The following is a 24981-nucleotide window of genomic DNA, read 5'->3' on the forward strand; positions in this document are numbered from 1 at the left end:
ACACCCCTCTCATTTACTGCGTTTGACTATGTACAGTCATGCATGCCTCAGAGGCAAATCTATGAAAAAGAAAACTTACTCTACTTAATGACTTCCCCTATATATTCCAAAGGACACTGCCTGAAAATTAAAGTCTACACTAACCAAAGATATGCTACAGACTATGTAACACAGAGCCATCTGGCCTAAAGATCCTGTCCATTTAAAAATTTCATTCCTAGATAGTCTCTAGTTAAAAATAAAATAAAAAATGATAGTTTCCAATTAAAAATGTTTTAAATTAAATGCACTTAAACATAGCAAATGTTTTTGTTAAATGAAATCCTCCTGGAAAGACCTGGTTGGCTTCTTTATTAGGTAATGAAATAGCACAATCAATCTTCCCAAAGTACATTTCTAAACTTGGTTCTGAATGTGCTAACTACAGCACAGAGATATAAAAGGATATCATTACTAGCAAAGAAAGTTTGGTTTCCTTTATGTTTAGAGATGTTGCATTATAAAACCGTGTCCCAGATTACACCCAGATGGGACTACACTGTTGGGTACTAAGACAACTGGCAGATGTGACTGCCAAGCCACTGCTGGGGATCCCTGAGAGACTGTAAAGAATGACATGGGACTGAAGAAGGGCAAACAGTGTTCTGGTTTGCAAAAAAGGGAACAGTATGGAATCTGCAAACTACAGGACCAAGTACTTGGCTTTGACACATGGTAAAATTCTAGAACATATTTATTAAAAGGTTGGTTAGTGAACATCTAGAGAAGGAGTGATCACAAAGAACCTGTCCGGCTTAATCTAGCACAAGACATGCCAAATGAACCCCATTTCCTTTTAAACAGGGCTCCCCAACTGATAGATCAGGAAAATGCTGAAGATACAGTTTACCTTGATCTTAGGAAAGCATCTCATCAAGACTTTCTTATTATTCTTGTGAAAAGAAAGATATGGACTAGACAACAGTACACATAAATGGGTTCTAAAGTGGCTGAATAGTTTATCCAAAGAGCAGTCATGAGCAGCACCAGGTCTCCAGTGGTAGCCTAGCATTTGTGCTTGGTTCTGGGCTAGTAAATATATTTATGTTTTGTTGGATAAAGGCAAAGAGTACACAGATCAGATCTGCAGGTAACACAAAGCTAGAAGAGACAGATGATGGACTGAATGGGAGTCTGCATTCAAAATGATCTTGACAAGCCAGAACATGGAGTCAAGTAAGATAAAAACTTAATATGAATTCTTTTTGTGGTGGCAAAGAATTGGAAATTAAGGGCATGTGTGTCAATTAGGGAATGGCTGAACAAGCTGTAGTATATGATTGTGAAAACTTTTATAAACTGACACAAAGTTGAAATGAGCAGAACCAGAACATTGTAGACAGTAAGCAATGACTATAAGGATGACAACTGTGAACGACTTAGCTATTCTCAGCAATACAAAGATCCAAGACAATTCCAAAGGATCTATGATCAATCCTTACAATGTCAGTCTGAATGCAGGCTAAAGCATACTTTCTTTATTGCTTTTGTATTTTTGGTCTGCATTTTCTTTTGCAATATGGAATTAATACGGTTATGGAAATGTTTTGCATTACTGCACATGTATAATCTACATCAAATTACTTGCCTTGTCAAGGAGGGGAGAGGGAGAGAATTTGGATTTCAAAATTTTAAAAAAGAATGTTAAAAAAAACTTTTTGTTTACATGTAACTGGGAGAAAAAATTTAAAAATAAACTTAAAAAAAATTTAACAAACATAAATGTACAGCCAGGGTTTTGACCTATTTTTGTGTCATGGACCCCTTGGGCAGACTGGTGAAGCTTAGGGGCTCCTTCTGCAAATCATGTTCTTAAGTGAATACTATGAAATACATAAGATTACGAAAGAAAACCATAAAAAAAAAGTTCGCAGATCCCAGGTAAAAAAAATCCCCAACATCAAGTTACTCAGGTTAAAAAGACACAATAACGTTACAAGTGTAAGAAGGGAGAGATGTGACTAGTGAGCAGACTGTCTAAAAAAGACCTGGAAGTTTTAGTTAGCTATGAGTCCAGTAAGTCCAAGGTGTGTGATACGGCAACTAATAATAGCTAGAGTTAACACAATACTTTAAGGTTTGCAAAGCACTTCACAAACACTACTATCTCATTTGATTCTCACAACAATCCTGGGAGGAAGGTGCTATTATTACCATTCTCATTTTACAGTTGAGAAAACTGGGGCAGACAGAGGTTAAGTGACTTGCTCAGGGTCACACAGCTAGTAAGTATCCAAGACCAAATTTTACCTCAAGCCTTTTGGACTCCAGGCCCAGGACTTTATCCACTGCACCACCTGGTGCCTTGACAGAAGCCAAGAAAGCTAATATGATCTTGGGCTAAATAAGAAAGACACTGCCTCTAGGGAGGCGATGGTATAAGTATACTTTTGGATGGAAGAGTATACTCTTCCCTGCTCAAAATAACTGTTAGGATTGTGTGCAGTTCTTGAAACTACATTTTAGGAAGGACAATGATAAACTAAAGTGTCCAAAAGAGGATGACCAGGATGGTCACCTGAAGGAAATAGGGGTTTTTATCCTGGAGAAGAGAATATTTTGGAGGGGAGATACATGACAGCTGTCTTCAAACATCCAAAGGACAAAAGTACTGGATTTGTTCTATTTGGTTTTAGAGATCAAAACAAGGGCAGTGGGGTGGCTGCAAAGAGACAAATTCAGGGTTAACATAAGGGGAAACTCTGTTAAAGAGTTTTTAGCCAGAGCTAGCTAAAATGGAAAGGGCTTCCAGCTTCCTCCAGAGGTAGTGAGTTCTCTGTCACTTGAAGTCTTTAAGCAAAGGATGGATGGCCACTTGTGGGATATGTCACAATAATAAGGAATCTTGTTCAAGTATGGATGAAGATGACCAACAAAGTCTTTTACTCTGAAATTCTATGATTGTAATTTCTCCCTCTTCTAGAAATTTGAAAAGGATCTGAAGCGCCACTATGTTGGGGTCTCACAAAGGTAGAGCAAAACATTCTGAGGCCTCACTTCACAGAGGGCTCTGAATCCCAGCCAGATCTTCATTCACCACCAGCTGCTCTGCTTGGTTTCCATTCCACCGTCATTATACCACCTCTGTTCCAGGTAGCCTCTGGTATACAACCCATCCTACCCCCAGCTTTTGTGTTCTGTCTTCCCCCATTAGACTGTCTTTCTTCTTTTCTTATTGGTATCCCTAGTGCTTGTGATAGTGCCTAGCACATAATAGGTGCTTAAGAAATGTTTACTGTATTATATCTTTAAGAAATGGCAAATAATCACTATTAGACTGGGAGGGAGCTTATAATGGCTGTTGGTTATACAGGGACAAGCACACCAAGTGGGTCATGAAATACTGTGATAGAGAATTGCAACTTCTTCCCTAAGGGCTGGAATTGTATCTCCATGATGCCACCATCTTGCCATCAGCTTTTCCACTGCATGCATTCCCCCTCACTCCACTTTGTGCTTCTTAGTTTGGGCACAATAACTACATCAACTGACCCATGGATCGACTCCCCACCCCTGTGATTGACCAGATGAAACTCCCTTCCTTGGCCACCAGTCCCCTACACATGTTGCCTCTTCCTATTACATAGTGTAAGCCCCTTGAAGCAAAGACTGTCTCACTTGTGTGTTGCTATACCTGGTGCTTACTATAACTCCTGGCACATTATGGATGTTGCTGAGTCAGTTCCAGTCATATTCAACTCTCCACAACCCCATTTTTGGGGGTTTCTTGGCAAAGACACTGGAGTGGTTTGCTATTTCCTTCTCCAGCTCATTTTACAGATGAGGAACTGAGGCAAACAGAGTGAAGTGACTTGCCCATGGTCACACAGCTAATAAGTATCTGAGGCCAGACTTGAACTCAGATTCTCCTGATTCCAGGGCTGGTCCTCTATCCACTTTGCCACCTATCTGTCCCTAGTAAACAGTTAATAAATGATTCTTTATCCACTCATTCAATCCTAAAATTCTGGGGAAAATGAGAACAGTGACAAGTAATCTTGCTGTTCCACACATAAGACACTATCTGCCCTCTTGCTGCCGGCGAACAGGCCATCACCCATGCCTGGAATGCCCTCCCTCTCACCTCCATCCCTCATTTCTTTGAAAGCCTTGCTCAAGCATCACCTTCAGTGTGAGGCCTTTCCTATAGCCTTTCCCCATAAAGCACTCTGTATTTAAGGCAGGGGCTATTTCTGTTTCTTTTTTATCTTAGTATGCCCAGTACACAGCCCAGTGCCCAGCACTTAACTGTTGTGTAATAAATGCTTTATGATCAAAAGGATGGCACAGAAGAAACAGGGTTAACTTCACACCAGTTACTGTATATTCTTACCTTATGTGTTTTCAGGCTGTGACACTCATCCCTTTCTATGGCCTTTTGAAACCTGCGCTCTTCCAGGTCAATCTTTCTTCTGTAATTATTGAGATCTTCTTTCATTTCTTGTGTAGCAACTTCCTCATTTTTAGCAAGTTGCTGCAAAGAGTTTGAAGAGTCAATCCTTTTTTTAAAAAAAAATACATTTGGTAATAAACTCACCTACATGACTTTTATTGTACTGATATGACTTCAATATACATGGTAGAATAAAAAAATGTGATCCAAGCTATTGCCACTTATCCTTCAGTGGATCTGTGGGCTGAGTGATGTGGCTAGTCCTTCCCCCGGGGATGTCATAGCTCATCCCTGCTTTCTCATCCTATGCAATTTTTGCTCATATTCTCCCAGAGATCCTCTACTGTGATTTTATGTGACAGAGACCTTCCATCTAGGTCTTTTTACATATTGAGAGCACTGGAGCACCATTAAGGCTGTCCATCCGTTGTCCCTTGAAATAGCTACATGACTGGCCCACCTCCTTACCCAATCATACATTTGACTGCTGATAAGTTGTCAGTAGTGCCAAACTCAAGCACAACTAGATCCCTGCTGGCCTTATATTGACTTAGAAAACCTCAAGCGATGTTGTATTGTATTTTTTAAATTTTTTGGTATACATTTCTCTGCACTGGGAGTTTTGCCACTTCTTGAGAATAGGTCATTGCTAGAAAAATGCTTCAGTGTACCTTTCCATTGCCCTTTGGGTCACCCACAATTTCAATTACTTTGCAGTCTGTGGTATTCCAAGTCTTACAATTGTAATACATTACAGGAAGAATGTGTTAAAAAGATGACTTTTCTGTGCCAGGGAGTAGTGCCTAGGTTAAAGCCTGGAATATGGTAGTCAGGTTGTGTACAAGCATTTATTAAACACCTCCTCTGTTCCAGGCACTCAATGATGCTTGCTGATTGACCAGGATTGTTGAAAGCACTGCACAATTTCCCATATGCAATGCAGCACCTGCAATTCCTTACTCTTATTCAATTACAAGCTCAATTCATTGACCACTGAGCAGTCCCTATTCCAGATAAATGTAATGATGTATTGCATGGTACCTCTCACATAGTAAACACTTAATAAATGCTTGTTGACTATTAACTCAATGGAAAGGCCATGCAACTGGATATCAAAAGTCATTTCATTCATAGGAATCAAAGGAACTTTTCATTCATTTAGTTTTTCTTGATTAAATAATTGTTGGTCCAACCTCTTGAATATTCAGATCACACTGAAGAGGCATCATTCTAAGATGATGCAATGAGCACAATATTTATTATCCATGAAAAGGATAATCTGGAGAATCTCACCCTCAATAGGGAATACTTCCTCTCTTCCATTTGGACCCTGCAAAGGACACCCTTCCTGAAAGTGGTAAACACCTTCAGTGAGCATACACCTCTTTCTCGTGCCTCATTTGAAATTAATGATTGGAAAGCCACTGAGCAGTTATTTCTGTGATCCACTCACCAAGTAATTTTGTATGAACTTAACATAAGCCTTAGAAAGCCTGCCAGTTGCAATCTGTTCTAAGTAAAATGCATCTTTGTAATCAATAAAATAATAAAACCTCAGGGACCTTCTCCTTTTGTTCAACTGTGTCTGCAAAAATGTTGGTCTATGGCAGAAAATGATGTGCGCTGCATTGCTGACACAGAAAACTCTTCATTGTGGAAGCTCACTTGGCCCCTGGACTACTTCTCACACTGTAAGTACCCTCTGCCTTCTGATTGGCTGATTCTTTCCAGCACGTCAAGTTTAAGGAGGTATCTGTCCCAGGCCAATAATGGCTTTGTTTCTCTCCTCCTGGACTTTTTCTACAACGCCACCATGTCAGGTACCTTCACCACTGTTCTCTCCCTTTCCAGCTCCTTTTTATGTGCTGTCTTCTCTCTTTAGAATCTAAGCTCCTTGAGGGCAGGGGTGATCTTTCTTTCTGCTTATATTTGTATTCCCAGCACTTAGCACAGTGCCTGGTACACAGTTCACAGTTAATAAATAACTGTTGACTGCTTGTCCTCTTCTCTCTTGCCTCCATTCAGAATACCTTCAATACTATGAGTCATTCTCAGAGACTTTACCAAAATGACAATGCAGGTACCTCAGTGAGCAATGAGATATTTTCAGCTGCTTTTTTTGGTATTAAAATCAAGTCATGCCTTTTTCTATTCTTTTAGTTTTTTTCCCATTCCTGAGCTATCTTGAAAAACTAATCATCAATTCTTTCTTTTTTTTAATTTTTATTTTGTGATCATTTTCTTTATTTGATATTTTTTAGTTTTCAGCATCGATTTCCACAAGATTTTGAGCTGCAAATTTTCTCCCCATTTCTACCCTCCCCTAACTCCAAGATGGCATATATTCTGACTGCCCCATTCCCCAGTCAGCCCTCCCTTCTATCACCTCACTCCCCCTGCCGCCCATCCCTTTTCCCCTTACTTTTTTGTAGGGCAAGATAGGTTTCTATGCCCCATTGCCTGTATATCTTATTTTCCCATTGCATGGAAAAAAAAACCTTTTTGAGCATCTGCTTTTAAAACTTTGAGTTCCAAATTCTCTCCCCTCCTCCCTCCCCACCCACTCTCCCTAAGAAGGCAAGCAATTCAACACAGACTACACATGTATCATTATGCAAAATACTCCCATAAATAGTCATGTTGTGAAAGACTAACTATATTTCCCTCCCTCATATCCTGTCCCCCTTTATTCAATTTTCTCCCTTAACCCTGTCCCTTTTCGAAAGTGTTTGCTTTTGATTACTTCTTCCCCCTATCTGCCCTCCCTTCTATTGTCCCCCTTTTTTATCCCCTTCACCCTACTTTCATGTGGGGTAAGATAGCCATTTGAGTGTGTATGGTATTCCCTCCTCAAGTCAAATCCGATGAGAGCAAGATTCACTCATTCCCCCTCACCTGCCTTCTCTTCTCTTCCTACAGAACTGCTTTTTCTTGCCACTTTTATGCGAGACAATTTACCCTATTCTATCTCTCCCTTTCTCCCTCTCTCAATATATTCCTCTCTTATCCCTTAATTTGATTTTATTTTTTTAGATATCATCCCTTCGTATTCAACTCACCCTGTGCCCTCTGTCTATATATATATATATATATACACATATATATATACATATACATATATACACACACACACACACACACACACACACACATATGTATATTCCCTTCAGTTACCCTAATATTGAGGTCTCATAAATTACACACATCATCTTTCCATGTAGGAATGTAAGCACAAAAGTTCAACTTTAGTAAGTCCCTTATGATTTCTCTTTCTTGTTTATCTTTTCATGCTTCTCTTGATTCCTGTGTTTGAAAGTCAAATTTTCTATTCAGCTCTGGGCTTTTCACTGAGAAAGCTTGAAAGTCCTCTATTTTATTGAAAATCCATATTTTGCCTTGGAGCATTATACTCAGTTTTGCTGGGTAGGTGATTCTTGATTTTAATCCTAGCTCCACTGACCTCCAGAATATCGTATTCCAAGTCCTTTGATCCCTTAATATAGAAGCTGCTAGATCTCGTGTTATCCTGATTGTGTTTCCACAATACTCAAATTGTTTCTTTCTGGCTCCTTGCAGCACTTTCTCCTTGATCTGGGACTTCTGGAATTTGGCGACAATATTCCTAGGAATTTTCTTTTTGGGATCTTTTTCAGGAGCTGATTCGTGGATTCTTTCAATTTCTATTTTAACCCTCTGGCTCTAGAATATCAGGGCAGTTCTCCTTGATAATTTCTTGAAAGATGATATCTAGGCTCTTTTTTTGATCATGGCTTTCAGGTAGTCCAATAATTTTTAAATTTTTTCCTGGATCTATTCTCCAGGTCAGTGGTTTTTCCAATGAGATATTTCACATTGTCTTCCATTTTTTCACTCCTTTGGTTCTGTTTTATAATATCTTGATTTCTCATCAAGTCACTAGCTTCCACTTGCTCCAATCTAATTTTTAAGGTGGTATTTTCTGCAGTGGTCTTTTGGACCTCCTTTTCCATTTGGCTAATTCTGCCTTTCAAGGCATTCTTCTCCTCATTGGCTTTTTGGAGCTCTTTTGCCATTTGAGTTAGTCTATTTTTTAAGGTGTTTTTTCTTCAGTATTTTTTTAGGTCTCCTTTAGCAAGTCACTGATTTGTTTTTCATGATTTTCTTGTATCACTCTCATTTTTCTTCCCAATTTTTCCTCTACTTCTCTTACTTGCTTTTCCAAATCCTTTTTGAGCTCTTCCATGGCCTGAGACCAATCATATTTTTCTTGGAGGCTTTTGATGTAGGCTCTTTAACTTTGTTGACTTCTGGCTGTATGTTTTGCTCTTCTTTGTCATCAAAAAAAGATTCCAAAGTCTGAGTCTGAATCTGGGTCCGTTTTTGCTGCCTGGCCATGTTCCCAGCCAACCACTTGACCCTTGAGCTTTTTGTAAAGGTATGACTGCTTGTAGAGAGTACTTTGTCCCAAGCTTTAGGGACCTTGTGCTGCTGTTTTCAGAGCTACTTCTACACAGCAAGGTCTGCCACACCAGCACTCCTCCTCCCCCGAGAACTGCCAACTCAGACCTTGACTCAGATCCAAGCAGGCTCTGCACTCCCACTCTGATCCACTGCTTAATTCCTCCCACCTGGTGGGCCTGGGGCCCGGAAGTAACTGCAGCTGGAAGCAGCCCCAGAGCTGTACCACTTCCTTGCCCCTGGGGCTAGGGCCAACTGGGAACTCCTAGCAGTTCTACCCACTAACCTTCTCTGTTGTCTTTGACTTTGTGTGTTGAGAAGTCTGGTAACTGCCACAGCTCAATGGTTCACGGCCCTGTGGCCTGTTCTGCCCGGCTCCTGGTCTGGTTGGTCCTGGCGTGGCCCACGCTGGGCTCTGCTCCCCTCCACTCCCAGCTCTGTGCGACAGACCTTACCCAGAGACCATCCAGGCTTTCCTGGGCTGGAGCCCTGCTTCCCTCTGTTATTTCATGGGTTCTGCAGCTCTAGAATTTGTTCAGAGTCACTTTTTATAGGTGTTTGGAGGGACCTGGGGGAAGCTCAAGCAAATCCCTGCTTTCCAGCTGCCATCTTGGCTCTGCCCCCCACCCCCCAATTCTTTCAAGATCATACTGTCTCCAGGACAATTTTCTCCAAGTGTACTTGGTTGTATTCGGCCTCTTTTCCAGAATTCAGCACATCAGGGATTGAGATACTGGGTCCAAATGTCATAAATAAAACAGATTTGTTATAGAAATGTTAACATATTTTTTCCATTTCCTCTGTTTGTTGTTTTCCTGCCACTTTCATCTTGGTATATTCTTGGGATGATGTGACTTAGTCCAATTCAATCCAACAAGCATCAAGGGCTTGCTATGTGCACTTGGTCTCATGCCAAGCTTTCTGGGGAATTCTGTTCAAAATCTTCTTGCCATCTTCCTTCAGCATGCTTTATGGATGCATAGGCAACCTAAACCAGAGCTGCCATATCTCTCTAACTGGGCAGGAGAACAAGTATTTGGCGGCTCTGATAGTTTCTGGGCTCTTTTTGTCTCAGTGTCACAAACGCCTCATGTTGGTTAAACTTTTGCAACAAAAAGTGACAATCAAGGTCGATGCCTTTCTTTTTCATTTCCCATTTTCCCCAGCATCAATGACTCACTGGACTAAGTGAAGATTAAAGCTGTTCTGACTGAATGCAGGATTGTCTTCTCACCTTCCTTTTTTTGTCGTTCTCTGATCTTGACCTTGTATCTACCTAGTCATAGTTAGACTATGTAGACAGTCAATGCTGCATTGTGATGTTATTTGGTGCTTGCCATGTCCAGCACCTTCTCACTCTCTTTAGTAAAAAATATTTGGGATAGGCAGACGTGAAGCTTCTGAATAACTGACCTGAGTGAAGCCTTTGGCTTCGTTTATTTCTCATACCTTAGTCACATCTTTCAACATGCTTTTTGACAACATCCTCCCTTGTGTCCACCTTCACTTTACAGTCACTAAATATCAAAGTCTATGTTAAACTGATTTGAAGGATCTCTTCAAGAACTTTGCAGAATTTCTTGACCCCTTTATCCTCTGTGACAGAGGATGGTATGTTAAACTGCAGCTATATTCATGGAGGCCTTTTTGCTTCTACAGGATGAAAGATTAAGTGTCTCATGAATTATAGGCCCATAATAGCTCTACCAATTTTTTTGTTTTTCTCTCCAAGGAAACATGGGAAACATCCTTCTATATAGCTGCAATTTCCTTTTGTCTTCTGATTTTATATTAAGAATAAAATCATTTATCACCATTCAATTCTTCTAACAATTATGCCAATTTGTTGGTCACAGGACAAAGCACTTACACTTAAAATATCAACAGTTAATAGTCTCTACAGACAACTAAAAACTTTGTGAGTTTTTGCACCCTTTGTACCCTTTTCACCACTTCGCCGCCATCTTTGTGGAGAGAGAAGTCAGTCACACAGAACCAAAAGCTGGTTTTTATTTTTGTTTCTTGGGTAGTTGTTAGCAAAAAATTCATTACTTCACTGTCAATTTACTAGTGATAAGATTCTATACTTAGACAGACTTGTCCTCAGGCAGAAGAAGACTGTCGGAAATGTATTTTTTAAAATAAAAATCTGTTTGTTTTTTTAAGGGAAAAATATAGGTAAAGATTTAGATCAATGAAGACAAAGAATATAATAGAATTTATAAAAGCATGATACCTAACTCTTGTTAAAGGGGAGATGGACAGAATGAGACAAAAATTTTGGACATGGAGAATGTATGCATTTTGGGCTTGATTATGCTTATCTGTTACATGGATAATCCCCTATTATTTGAGGGAGGACAGGGGTAACTAATGCTGATGATAATGTCAAAGACAAAAGAATATAAAGAGGTGAGAAACATCTTTAAAAATGGGCAGAAGAGAACAAAAGGGAATTGAGAGGAGAACAAGTTAGGACAGCTTTGAAAGTAACATCTTGAATTTATAATATACTTAAAAAAAAAGAATAAAGCAAGCTGCAATGTGATGGAAATTCATGGTTTCGTGTATAATCCTTTTTCTACTTTGTATATGGAAATGTTCCTTTTTTCAGTATTCATTAAATTCACGAAAAAAATTTAAATGAAAATACAACAAAACAAAAAATAAAACCACCTTTACTTTCCATTCATTAATCTGATTTAATTGCATTAATGTCTAATAGGCAGACTATTGTGTCAGCTTTATTTGCATGAAATTCACATGTTAAACTCCTAAAAAATGAGTTCTCTCAATAATCACACTGTTAATTTTCTTATAACATACTCTTCTTTCATGGAAAGCATAAAGGTAAACTTCAACCTAGCTTCCATCACCATGAATTCCAAATCAATGTACCAAAAATTTAAGCAGCCACATAGCTATTGCCCCAACATGAATTAAAAATCCAACTCACGATCAGTGTGGAATTAAAATACTGCAACCAATGGTGAACTGATCTAGACTAATAGAAGATTTCTCAACACCAGATTTTTCTCCTATTTGCAAGAGTTAGTTTATACCTGTTCTAAGAGTCTTCTTTGAGTTTCAATTTCCAACCTCTGTAATCCTACTTCTTTGGCCATAGTTGCAACTTCTTCATCTCTCAAAGATACCTACAGTAGAACAACACACAGTGTTAAATAATAAATTTGCAAAATACTTTCATCTTAGGGCTAAACATTCTTAGATAATTTGATAAACACACTATGAAAGTGGGTGCATTCATAGTAAACAGGTGCCTGAATGAGACATTAAAAACATTACTCCTAGATTTCATTGTGAATAATCTTTCGTTTAAAGACAAGTTGCATTTAAAGTTGTCTCCTAAATTAAAAGAGAAAACATTATTACCATATGTTCATTTCTGAAGCTCACGAGAACAGATGGTAATTCTTACCATTTCTGGAACTATCATTATAAGCTGGGGCAAGTGAACAATCTAAAATCCTAGCTGCTATAACCTAAATTGTCTAATCCTACTGATTAAATGTAATAGTTATTTAATGGTCTTGTCTATTAAAACTTTAAAAATCAATATATCCTGGTCTTTGGCATTCAATAGTGTCACTGACCCTTTATTAATAAAATGCTAGAATTATTAATAAAATGATTAATTTTTAAAAATCAATATATCCTAATGTTTGGCACCATATAACTCCAAGTTTGAATTTCTTGTACCCAATCATGATCTTTCACCAGCTTTTATATTATGTTTATCAAATTAACCTAAAGGTCTCAGCATTAATACAGATGTCATTTTTCCCCTATACAGGGTATCCTAGAAGTCTGAGTATAGTTTTAAGCTTTAAACTTCAGAAGTACAAGTGCTATAAACTTACCAACAACATTTGAAATTTTAATTATTTAATTTTTATTTATGCTTAGTTTTGTAAATTTTGAATAATAAATTTTTTATTTTAACAAGACAGGGTATCCTGTTGTTATGCATTGTGTGTGCAGTGGTTTCTGGATGACTTTTTTTTTTTTGGAGGGGGAAAGGCAGGGCAATTGGGGTTAAGTGACTTGCCCAAGGTCACACAGCTAGTAAATGTGTCAAGTGTCTGAGGTTCAGTTTGAACTCAGGTCCTCCTGATTCCAGGGCTGGTGCTCTACTCACCGCACCACCTAACTGCCCCTTGGATGACACTTTTTAAGACTGATGGGTCAGTAGAAGTCTCTTGGTTGGCCACCTTGGTCACCTGACCTCTCTCCATTAGATTATTTCCTGTGGGGTCATGTCAGAACTGTACTGTACTGTAGGATATCAAAACCTTATTCTTGGAATAATCTTAAGGCTAAAATTATAAATGCGATCTTTTCAATCACTGGAAAGCAGCTGTTAAGTTCTTACAAGGTTTGAAAATAGACTAGAGTGCTGTATAGCAAAAGATGGTGGTTATGATAAATTTTAATAAGAACCATCAATATTCTAAAATTTAAAATAATTACTCTGTCAAACTCATTTATAAGTTTGTAGCATTTATACTTCTGAAGTGATTAAAGCCAAAAACTGCACTAAGACTCTTAGGGCACTCTCTATCCTATTCTATTAGTCAGTCAACAAGCATAAGTGCCTACTACGTTCCTGGCACTGTGCTAAACACAGAGGATACAAAGAAAAGAAAAGAGCAGTTCTTGCTCTCAAGGAGCACAAGTGTAATGGGGAAGACAACATACAAACCAGATACATACAAGATAAAATAATCAACAGAGGTAAGATACCAGCATTAAGGGGAATCAGGAAAGGTTTCCTATAGAAGGTGGAATTTTAATTGAGACTTGAAGGAAGCCAGGGAAGTGACATGGCAGAGATGAGGAAGAAGAGTTCCGGGCATGGGGGACAGCCAGTAACTGTCCCATATTGAGAGATGGAGAACCTTGTAGGAGGAATAGCAAGGCAGTCAATGTTACTGGACTGCAAAGTACACAGCAGGTGAGGGTGCAGCATATTTAAAGAATGAGAAAAACGAAAGGAAGATGGGAAGTGGCCAGCTTACAGGGGGCTCTAAAAGTAAGAGAATATTTATATCTGATCCCAGGGGCCAATAGAGTTCACGGAATCAGGGAAAGACATAGTTAAACTTGTTTTTTAAAAGGGAGATCAATTTGAGAGCTGAATGGAGGATGGATTGGAGAAAGGAAGACCAACCAGCAGACTATTTCATTAGTTCAGGTGTAAGGAGATGAGGGCCTGAGCTAGGGTGGTAGGAGTGTTGTTAGAGAGAAAGGAGAACATACAGGAGATGTTATAAAGATGAAATTGACAAGGGCCAGCAACAGACTGGATGGTGGGGGGGTCTCAGGAGTGAGAGTAAGGTGCTGAGGATGACATCTAGGTTGTGAGCTTGGGTGACTGGGAGGATGGTGGGGAATAATAAATTCATTTGGACGTGATGAGTTTAAATGTCTATAAGACATTTAATAAGTTTTACAAGTTATTTTATAAGTTCAAGATCTCCAACAGACATTCGACGGTGGGAGACGGCAGGTCAAGAGAGAGGTCAGGTGAATTAGCTCACACACTAGATTCCTGAAATTAGATCAAGAATTAAGTTCCTATGATTGTTCCCCACATGAGCACATTGAAGAGGAAACATAGGACATTTCATACAGTGCCTTTGGAATTGCTTTATATCCTCAGTATCCCTAAAAGATCTAATGTCCTGGTCTTGAGGACACAATACAAGATACAACTTTTCTATATGGCTTATAGAGGATAGCAGAATGTTCTCTTGTTAGAAGGCTAGTTGGAAATCTGTAGGTTTGCACATACATTTTCCGGAAAATAGGAAATGGGAATATTGTTAGAAATGAAAAGAAATAAACCAATCTCTTGAAACAACTAATCTGTGGATGAGAAAAATCAAGACCTAAATTCTCAGTCTTCAGGTCATCAATATTAGAGAGAGGATACACAATATTCCATACTTCAAAGAAATGGGAAATAAAATTAGTCTTAAAGTTCACAGAATAATTCGAATAAATTAATAATTAATCTAATCATTTTACTATTTATATTAAAGTAAATGCTATCCAAGTGTACTGGATATTGAAACAGAACTTATTTTACCTTAGAAATTCCAAAAGGAAAATATTCAGAGTATATCAGGATAAAATGAGTCAGAAAACAAGGGTTATTGTTTGGTATAAAGTATCCTAGTAGAGATGGACATTTTCCATTTATAATTTTTTTAAAAAAGGAATTATCATCTTGTTCCAATTCTTTTGAGAGAATGTATCAGTCATCTGATTGACATAACAATTTCTCAGGAAAAAGTACTTAAATAAGAATAACAAACCTTTCTTTCAATTTCATCATCTAGTCTTCTCAGTTCCATTTCACGTTGGTCCAGCTGATTCCGCAGAAAACGCTTCCTCGAGGCATTAAGGAGCTGTATTTCTTTTAATTTCAGATCTCTTTTCACTGCAACTAGTCTTTAAACCAAAAATGCAACAAGAACAAATAAAATCTTTCCCAATATAGCTATAAATTGAAAAATATTAAGTTTTGCAACAACAGCTGGCCTTCACCTATTCTCATCTACTTTCTGTTTTAATGGGTTCCATTGTTCCCCAGCTGTGTTTACAACAGGGAAATGAAAGCTTCACAATGACAAAACAAGCCTGAATTCACCATGACTAGAAAAATTGCCTATGCACCATTGGCCATCTCTTTCATACTCAAAAGTTCCTCTGTTAAGTCTGTTACTCTAATTGTTTTAAACAAATAAAAACCCATTTCTAACTTTTGTTCAAAAGAAGAATATGACATTTTGTGCCAGGCTAGCTTCAGCAGCATTGGGCTTTGTTTTTGGTATTTATTAAAAGGAAGCCAATGGCTCAACTCAATGGTTATTTTTTTTTAATTCATATTGCAAATAAACTTCTTAAGCCACCACTAAAGAAAAGGAATCAAAGCATACTTCACAACTCCAATTAACCCACTCTCAACAATTTTAATTAACAGATATTTTGAATTTCAAATTTGTGTGTACAAAGAGGCAGTTTACTAAAAGGAGGCCTTTTTCAAAAGACAAGTTCTGAATAGTATAATGGAAGGGATTACATAGTCAAGAAAAAATTTTTAAGACACATATGTGCTATTATAAAACAAAACTAACAGGATGGTGTTACACAGAATTTGAATGGACTAAACCAGCAAAAGCTGGTTTATCTAGAATTCTATTAACCAGAACTTTTGTGATTTGTCAATAAAGCCACAGATGTTCGCGATGATGGATAGCTCTGTGGCCACACAAAAAAACCGCACTGTCTTTCAAATAATCAAAGAAAAATTAATTTATATTCAGAGTAGTTCTAGTACAAAGTGGGCTTTATTACATCCTACTTATCTGACACTTGGCCAAATGTATGGTATAAATGGTATAAATGTATGTGGAAATCAAATACTTAATCAGAATGCTCCTAAGCTAAGTGGAATTTCTAGTTCAACAAAAAAAGTAAAAGATAATGAAACCTGCTCTTGTATAGACAACAAGAAGCAGTGTCCTATTATGTACCTATCTCTTTGTTCCATGAGCTTCTTCTCCTCTTCCAGAAGAATATCCCTTCTCTTGTCCTCAGCCTCACGCAGCAGCTCCTGTTTCTGGTACCAAGCTTCATCTTCATCTTTCTGTCTCATTATTTCAGCTTCCATTTCATGGACTGCCTGCCTGAGTTAAAACAGTTCCACATACTATTATAAAAAATTAAATCAGAAGATCAAAATCAACCAAGAGGCCCTTTGTTTTTAAAAATTTTTATAATGAATGTGAAAATTTACTATTCTACCATGAGAGGCCTGATTTGGTTGGACACTAAGATTACATTCAGAACAGAATAAAAATTTAAAAATGCTTCAAAAAATGCTTTCTCAAAGCATAAGAAGTAATGTATTTTTAAAATTTCACATCTCTTTTCACTGCAAGTAGTCTTTAAATCCAAAGTGCAACAAGAACAAATAAAAACATTTCCTGATACACTTCTAAACTGAAAATGTTTTTAATGCTTATATTATTTTTTTTCTAATTACATGTAAAGATAGTATTTGACATTCACTTTTATAACATTTTGAGTTCTAAAATTTTTTCTCCCTCCCTCCCCTCCCCAAGATGGCAAGCAATCTGATATAGGTTATACATACACAATCAGATTAAATGTATTTCCACATTAGTCAGGTTGTGAAAAAAGAATCAGAACAAAAGGCAAAAACCACAAGAAAGAAAAAACAAGAAAAAAGTGAAAATAGTATGCTTCAACTGCTTTGAGATTCCACAATTCTTTCTCTGGATGGGGACAGAATTTCCACCAGGCGTCTTTTGGAATTGTCTTAGATCACCGTATTACTGAGAACAGCTACGTCTATCATAGTTGATCATCACACAATGTTGCTGTTACTGTGTATAATGTTCTCCTAGTTCTGCTCACTTCACTCAGCACCAGTTCATGTAAGTCTTTCCAGGGTTTTCTGAAATCTGCCTGCTCATCATTTCTAATGGAACAATAATATTCTATTACGTTCATATAACACAACTTGTTCAGCCATTCCCCAATTGATGGGCATCCCCTCACTTTCCAATTCTTTGCCACCACAAAAAGAACCGCTATAAATATTTTTATACAAGTGGGTTCTTTTCCATTTTTTATGAGCTCTTTGGGATACAGACCTAGTAGTAGTAGCTGCTGGATCAAAGGGTATGCAGTTTTATAGCCCTTTGGGCACTAAACTGAAAAATATTATGATCTGCAATAGATGCAGATTTAGCTTTAAAACTAGCTTTAACCAGCTTTAAAAAAGGGTTAAAAATCCATTTCTAAATGTGTTCTTATGAATAACCCTTGTTTATATTCATAACATATTCAATTTACCAAAGACAAGTTACCACGATGTTCCCTTCACAACAAATGAGATAACATGTGTGATGAAGAACTCTGCAAACCTTAAAAGGGCTATTAAAATGTTTTCAATTATTATTATTATTACTACTGTTGTTGTTATTCCATGATTACCTCTCTTTTAAGTAATCCAGTTCATCATTCCTTATCCTTTCTAGTTCTTGAGTCTGATAGTCCACGATGAATTTGGGATACTTATTAAACACTGGGTACTGGCTTTTTGTCAGAGGGACAAAGTCATCAAGCACGGTCTCCGGATGAATATCAGCAGGGGTGCAAAGCATGAGGCGATAGGCTTCTTGAATTACAACAGTTATATCCAGGTTATTACGATGGTGGAAAAAATACTGTAAGAAAAATTTCTTTTAAATATAAGGTTCTCTAGTGAATGTAGTTACAGAATATGACCTACACTATTCTTTAAATTAATCAAAAAGGAACAAAGTAAAAAGTATACAGCAGAGAACAAAAGAAAACTTAAGAGGAAGCAAAGAAAAGATGGATAGCTCTGAATATGATGTATAGTATTTATTATATAGGCTTTCTTGAACTGGAAATTTATTGCTATATATTCTCTTATGTTCTGTTGTGCACACAGCAATGCTTTTTTTTCCTTTTCTTATTTTGCATTTAAGTTTTAATGTTTAAATTTATGTTTCTTTTTCTTTTCTTATCGTGTATTTAAGTTTAAAATAAATTAATAAAAAAACAAACAATAAGTTTATTTTCAATAGGAAATTTTTCCAGGAAGGACAATACTTTTAAAAATATCTATATGGGTCCCAAACTAAGACTTTACATGATATTTCCATAAGGGAAGACCATTCCTAACCAAAAATGTGAGCTTGAGGAAAATAATTTTTGTGATTAAAATGAAAAGACTTCTTGTACCCAGACAGAATGAATGACCTGACAGCAATGTTAATCTTTCCTGCTTTCAGACATATTTACTTAATTTTTTAAAGGTCTCAGAATTCTTTCCTCATATGAGCAGACAACCTTCTGCTTTAATTCCCTAAGTGCGACTGATATAAATGCCCAGAATAGATGATCACATTTTGTCATGGAAACTTCATTCAGGCAGTCTAATCAAGAACCTCTTCAACTTAAGACAACAACCTCTACTGCTTTCAAGACATTCCTTCATGCAGGGTGAAATGAGCAGAACCAGGAGAATAATTTATATAAGAACACCGTAAAAACAAACAGTTTTGAAAGACTGAAAAACTCTGATCAATGCAATGATCACCCATGTTTCTACATAACTGAAAAGGAAACACATCCTCCACTTCCTGATAAAGAGGTGATGCATCCAGAGTGCCGAATGAGATATACCGTTTTTGGAAGTAGCCAATGTGGAAATTTGTTTTACTTGACTATGGGTATTTATTACAGTGTCCTTTTTGTTTTTTGCAGAGGTAGGAGGTAGGAGAGCAAGAAAATAAATGCTTGTTACATGAAAAAAAAAATTAATTAAAAAAAGGCATATTAGAAAGTGAAAAGAGATATTTCTTGAAGTTATTTCTCTAAAATGCCTTGAAGTTTTAAGGTGTTATATAATGATTATTATGATCAGTTGGGTTACAAGCACTTTTAATTTAAAAAAATTAAGTATTATATGCTATATCTGTCAAGAGATAGGGTGAGTTTCTATTAGGATAAATAGCACGAGTGACATTCAATTGTAAAAAAGTAAAAACCACAAAAACCAATGTTATTGTGACTATTTTTGGCAAGTAGTACACACATATGAAGAGCTTCAATTTACAAAACCACAGATTTGTACCTCAAAGTCATCTTTAAGATTACAGTTGAGTAAAGGTGCCTTGCAGCAGATATTGTAGGCCACAACGATCATGAGGAGGAATGAAGGGTGGTTAGAAAAGACATTGTCGAATACTCTAAGCCATTCTTCTCTTGTAAGAACCTCTGAGAATACTGTTTCTAGAAGGGGCCATGCATATAACTAAAATAAACAAGAAAAAGCTTATCAGTTTGATAGGTACCTTTCAAAATCAATGTACTGGTGATGCTGAGTAATTCTGGTTTGACACCAAAACCATTATACTGAACAGTTATCAAAAGAATTTCTGTAGTTTTTACTCTTTATTACTTTATAGGTTTTGGAAACAGACAGGATTTTTGATGTCCTAGGACAAGTGTGGGAAAAAAGGTATTAAGTGCCGTCTGTATAAGGTTTGCAAAATGTTTTATGAAAGTGTGACACAATTTGCACTGTCTAAGCAAAGGTCAATTACAAAGGTGTTATGGTAATTAGGGTGGGACTTTTTCAGTTTTCTCTTTTGGAATGCTAAGGTAATCTAGTATCTTGCCTTTCAAATGTAATGGCCAGCAAAGTGGACTTTTTGTTGTCTTGTTTCTTTGATTGAATCAAGAGTCTTTGACCTGCTTAATAAACAAGAAAGCCTGGTTCATTCACATAGGTTTGACCCCCTCTGACCCTGAGAAGGGTGTATGAGATCTGAGGCTGGCATTCTGTTTTGGGGCTTTCACTCACTGGAAGAGTGGTGTGTGATTTGACCAGATGAGACTCTGGGTAGCCATTGTTGAGCACCCCTCCTCACCCCCCACCCCTGCTTCTCTTTTTGGTAACTATGTATGTAATGTCTTGATCAGACAAAGCCTGTCTGATGATCTGTTTGCAGTATCTGTTTGTATTTGCTCTGAAGCTCAGGGTGCTGACTTTTTCCCCTGAACTAAGTGAATGATATATGTATGTTTAATTAAACTGAGATTGTTAACCCCTTAAAGTTGCTTTCCTTAGAAAAGCAGATCAAAGAATCTGTGCTAGCAGCTCTCCTGTGTGCTGTTGTTATTGGCCTTACATAGCCACAGTAGCGGCAAGCAGCATTGTTGTTACAAAAGGGCAACTTTGCTCCCTAGAAGCAGAAAGCATCTTACCTGGGCAGTCACTCCACAGTTCATATAGTGTTGTAGCAGCTCCTTGTCATGATGGGCCAAAAGATTTTCTATCATACTGAGGATGTTGATAGGAGGATTAGGAAAATATTCAAACCAATGTTGACACCAATTAACTATGAAGGAAGAAACGGGAAATGATCACATTCATGTAGCTGTGAGAACACTTGCAATGGTGAGGTAGCATGTGATAGCGGAGAGAGGGTGGGGCCTGCAGTCAAGAAGGTCTGGGTCTAACGCTAAGCTATTGATTGTGATCCGCTTGATGAAAAACATTCCTCACACCAATGAAATCGCAGACCATGGGTGATCCTAGTTGATTAAGTCACGTCCATTTATAGTGTGTACAGAAAACAGAAGATACAGACTTCTGCCTTAGAACAATGGACTAAACAGCTTCTCATTCTTCAGAAATTTTGCAAATTCACTGAACTTCTAAAAGGCAATGAGTAAGAAAGGAGCAAAAATTATGATACCACAGCACTTATAACCCTAGGCAAAAAAGCACAAATCACCAAATGCTATCTGATTTAAAACAAACAACACCCCTTTTAGCTAATTAAAAAATGAAGGAGAAATTAATATAACATGTAGCTAGAAGGTATACAAACCATGCCCTCATGGTGACACTATTGGTCACAGTAAGGCACTACTCTGAAGCCTCCCCCTGGTAGAGAAGTTCCTGAAAGGCCTATGCTACTGATCGGATTCCACCCCAATGGAAAGGCTCCTGATGTGAATATATATGATTTTCCAATGGCCAGTTTAGCAAAGTTCCCAGAGGCTCATCACCAGCTTGGATGCAGGGTGATGAGTTTTTTGGACACAGCCACTATTGAGGACTACCTACCAAGGGACAGAATGGCTGGCAAACAGTATCAGTGGAGAGAATACCCACTCTAAAAAAAATAATTAAAAAATTAATTAAATTTTAAAAATAAATAAAAGCATTCTGAAGTAGTGAATTAAGAAGTACTCAAAATCATAGAATGATAGCATCTCAAAGCTGGAAGATACCTCAGAGACTGTCTAGTCCAAGCTATACCTGAAGCATAAATTCCCCCATCTACAAAATCCCTAGTTAAGTGGTTATTTAGCCCCTAATTCAAGACCTGTGATGAGCAACTCTATTGGTCAAGGAAGACAAAATCTAATGGTATAGAAAAATTTCCAGATATTAACTTAAATCTGGCTCTTTGTAATTTTCACCCCCTAGTCCTACTATTGGTCTTCGGGCCCAAACAAGGTGAATCGAAGTTCTCTTGCCTGTGTTACAGTCCTTCAAATCAATAAATCATTTGATAAGCATATTTAATGCTTACTATGTATTAGGCACTGACTAAATGCTGGGGATACTAAGACAAAATGAAATACTTCCTGCCCTCAAAGAGCTTACATTCTAAGAGGAGGTGATACAAAGTAATCTCAGAGGAGAAAGCACTAGCAGCTGGGCAGCCTGGAAAAGGCCCTTTGCAAAAAGTGGCATTTGAATGGGAGTCTTAAAGGAAAAGCCAGGAATTCTAAAAGGCAAAGGTGAGGAGAGTCCATTCAAGGCAAGGGGAACACAAAGTGAAAAGGCACGGAGACAGGAGGTGGTGTGCGTATGGAGGGGATTCCTGTATTAAGAAGACAAGAGAAAAGAGCCAGGGTGTGAAGACCTTGAAACACCAAAACAGAAGAGTTTATATTTGAGGTAGAAACATGGAGACAATGAACATGAGCTTGGACAGAGACAGTAGTGGATAGAAGGGCCTGGTGGGCTATGGTCCATGGAGGCCACAAAGAGTCAGACACGACTGCACGGTTGAACAATGGAGGTAACAGAGAACACTGGAGTTTACTGGGTATGGAAGGTGAAATGGTTAGGCCTACACTTTAGTAAAATCACTTTGGCAACTCTGCAGAGGATGTATTTGGTGGGAGGAGGGAGGCACACAAAACTGGAGGCAGGGAGACCAATCAGGAGGCTATTGCAATAGTCCAGGTCAGAAGTAAGACTGTCTGAGCTATGGTATGGCTTTGCAATTGGAAAGATAGGGGTGTATATGAGATGTTGTGGGAAAAGAAATGACAAGCTGGATATGGGGGGAGAGGTGAGAGTGAGGAGTTGAAGATAACACCAAGATTTTGAACCTGGATGTCTGGAAGGGCAGTGGTGCCCTTGACAGTAACAGGGAAGTTTAGAATCGAGAAGGATGTGTTTGCGGATGTGTGCTGGCAGGGGCAGAGGGGATTATGAAATCTGTTTTGAGATGTCTATGGGGCATCCTGCTGAAAATGTCCAATGGGACTTGGTGATGTGAATCTAGAGCTCAAGAGGACTAAGGCTGGATATACAGATATGGGAGTCATCTGTATAGATAGCTAAATCCATAGGAGCTAAGATGATATCACCAAATAAGAGTATAGAAATGATTTTTTTAAGAAGGGCCGAGGGCATAGTAAGTGTGACAAGTATGGAAATCAAGCAAAGAGACCCAAAGAGTAGTCAAGACAGGTAGAAAAAGGACTGAGAGAACAGTGAGATGAAAACTCAGGGAGGAGAAAATATCAAGGAGGAAGCAGTCAACGGTATTAAATGATGCAAGGAGGTCAAAATGGATGAAGATTAAGAAAATGTCTTGATATTTGGTAATGAAGAGATCCTTGTAAACTTTGGAGACAACAGTTTGCACTGGATAATGAGGTCTGAAGGCAAATTATAGAGGGTTTAGAAGACAGCAAGGGGAGTACAGGCACCATGTGTAGATGGATTTGTCAAGGACTTTAGCTGAGAAGGGAAGAGAGGTATAGAATGATGACTAGCTGGGAAAATAGGATCTAGTGAGGGTTTTTTAAGGATGAGAGAGATCTGGGTATGTTTATGGACAGGAGGGAAGGAGAGAAGGAAGGAAGGCAGCTAGGGAGAGAATGAAGATGAGAGACAAGGGGAGAGAGAAAGAGAGGTGACAATAGCATGGGCAATCTGCTGGAGAAGATGAAATGGGACAAGAACAAAGGTACATGCAGAGAAGCTGGCCTTAGCAAGAAGAAGGGACATAACTTCATCAGAGAAGGTAGAGAAGAGAGTGGGAGACAAATTAAAAGGGATATGAGAGAAGGGGAAGCAGAGAAGAGGGAATTGCAGTGAATGGCTTCAATATTTTCCAGGGATGTATGAGAGACCCTCAGCTGAAAGGATGGGGACAGGGAGAGCTGTGAAGGGCTTGAGGACAGAAGTGGAAGTTGGGAATTAGTGCTGTGGTGAGGCGGGCAGAGAACCAATTAGAGACTAGTGGAAGGACTGGCTTGCTAAAGTGAGGCCTCCGGTGAGATCAGACAGCATACATTGTAATGTGCCCTCTGAGCATGGTTACATGACTTCTTCCAGCTCCATTCAGCAGATGTTGAGAACAATCCAGAGTTAAGGTCTGGGAAGGTATGATCAGGACTAGGAAGCTCAAGAATTCAAGTGGAGAGGATGGGGGAGAGTTGAGCTAGGGACTGGAGGTCACAGTGAGGTCAAAGAACATGCTTAGGAATAAAACAACATAGAGAAAAGTGGAATGCTAAAAGATGTTTAGCGTTAACTTTCACATCATTTCGTCCTAACACCTTAAGGTCCTTCTTCTACAACCTAAATATCCTCAATTCTTCAAACAATTCTCACATGACATGGTCTTGAGTCTTTATACCATCTTGGATGTTGCCCCCCCTCAACACACATGTTGTCAGTGTCCTAATACCCAGTGGCTGGAACCAAACACAATAATCTCAAGATGGCAGTCTAAGATTTTAAATTTAAATAGGTAGTTTTGAAAGCCACCTATTTCCTCACAACCTTAGTTCTGTTATATTACTAGTGATTAATAAAAAAGCACCAAACCAATCTTCAATTAGATTTTTTTCCTTTTGTTATATATAAAGTGGTCCATTTAAAATAGTTCCTATTTAAAGCCTGTATTAAATGGGCCAAGTAGATCATTATGTCAACAGACCTACTAAATTTTATGGACGGCCCAAAATGGAAGAGAAAATAAAGGGACAGAATTTGGGTAAGTTCTCAAAACTACATACCCAAATAAGTAAATGTATACTTACTAGTTCCCATTTTTTAAATGAGAAAAAAAGGGGTTTGGGTGGTGCTTTGGGATAAAATATGCTTTCTAAGACAAGGAGCTTTTATGTCAGCTCTTTAAAAAACACATTAACTTTGCAAGGAAAGTCCACTTGAATCAGGCGTTCTTCACCCTTTT

The 24981-nt window shown here is 38.1% G+C and overlaps 1 protein-coding gene across 1 annotated transcript in view; it reads right to left on the reverse strand.

The window, feature by feature from the left end:
- Positions 1–24981, reverse strand: part of TBC1D31 (TBC1 domain family member 31) — a 69543-nt gene that overhangs the window by 15791 nt on the left and 28771 nt on the right. Inside the window, exons 12-18 of the mRNA XM_036758323.1 lie at positions 20729–20862; positions 19593–19772; positions 17921–18153; positions 16432–16584; positions 15211–15346; positions 11932–12024; positions 4373–4513 (exon numbers count right to left, since the gene is read on the reverse strand). Coding sequence (XP_036614218.1) covers positions 4373–4513; positions 11932–12024; positions 15211–15346; positions 16432–16584; positions 17921–18153; positions 19593–19772; positions 20729–20862 — 1070 coding nt within the window. The remainder of the gene's footprint in view (positions 1–4372; positions 4514–11931; positions 12025–15210; positions 15347–16431; positions 16585–17920; positions 18154–19592; positions 19773–20728; positions 20863–24981) is intronic.

The sequence above is a fragment of the Trichosurus vulpecula genome, chromosome 1, assembly GCF_011100635.1.
Source record: "Trichosurus vulpecula isolate mTriVul1 chromosome 1, mTriVul1.pri, whole genome shotgun sequence".
Taxonomy (NCBI): domain Eukaryota; kingdom Metazoa; phylum Chordata; class Mammalia; order Diprotodontia; family Phalangeridae; genus Trichosurus; species Trichosurus vulpecula.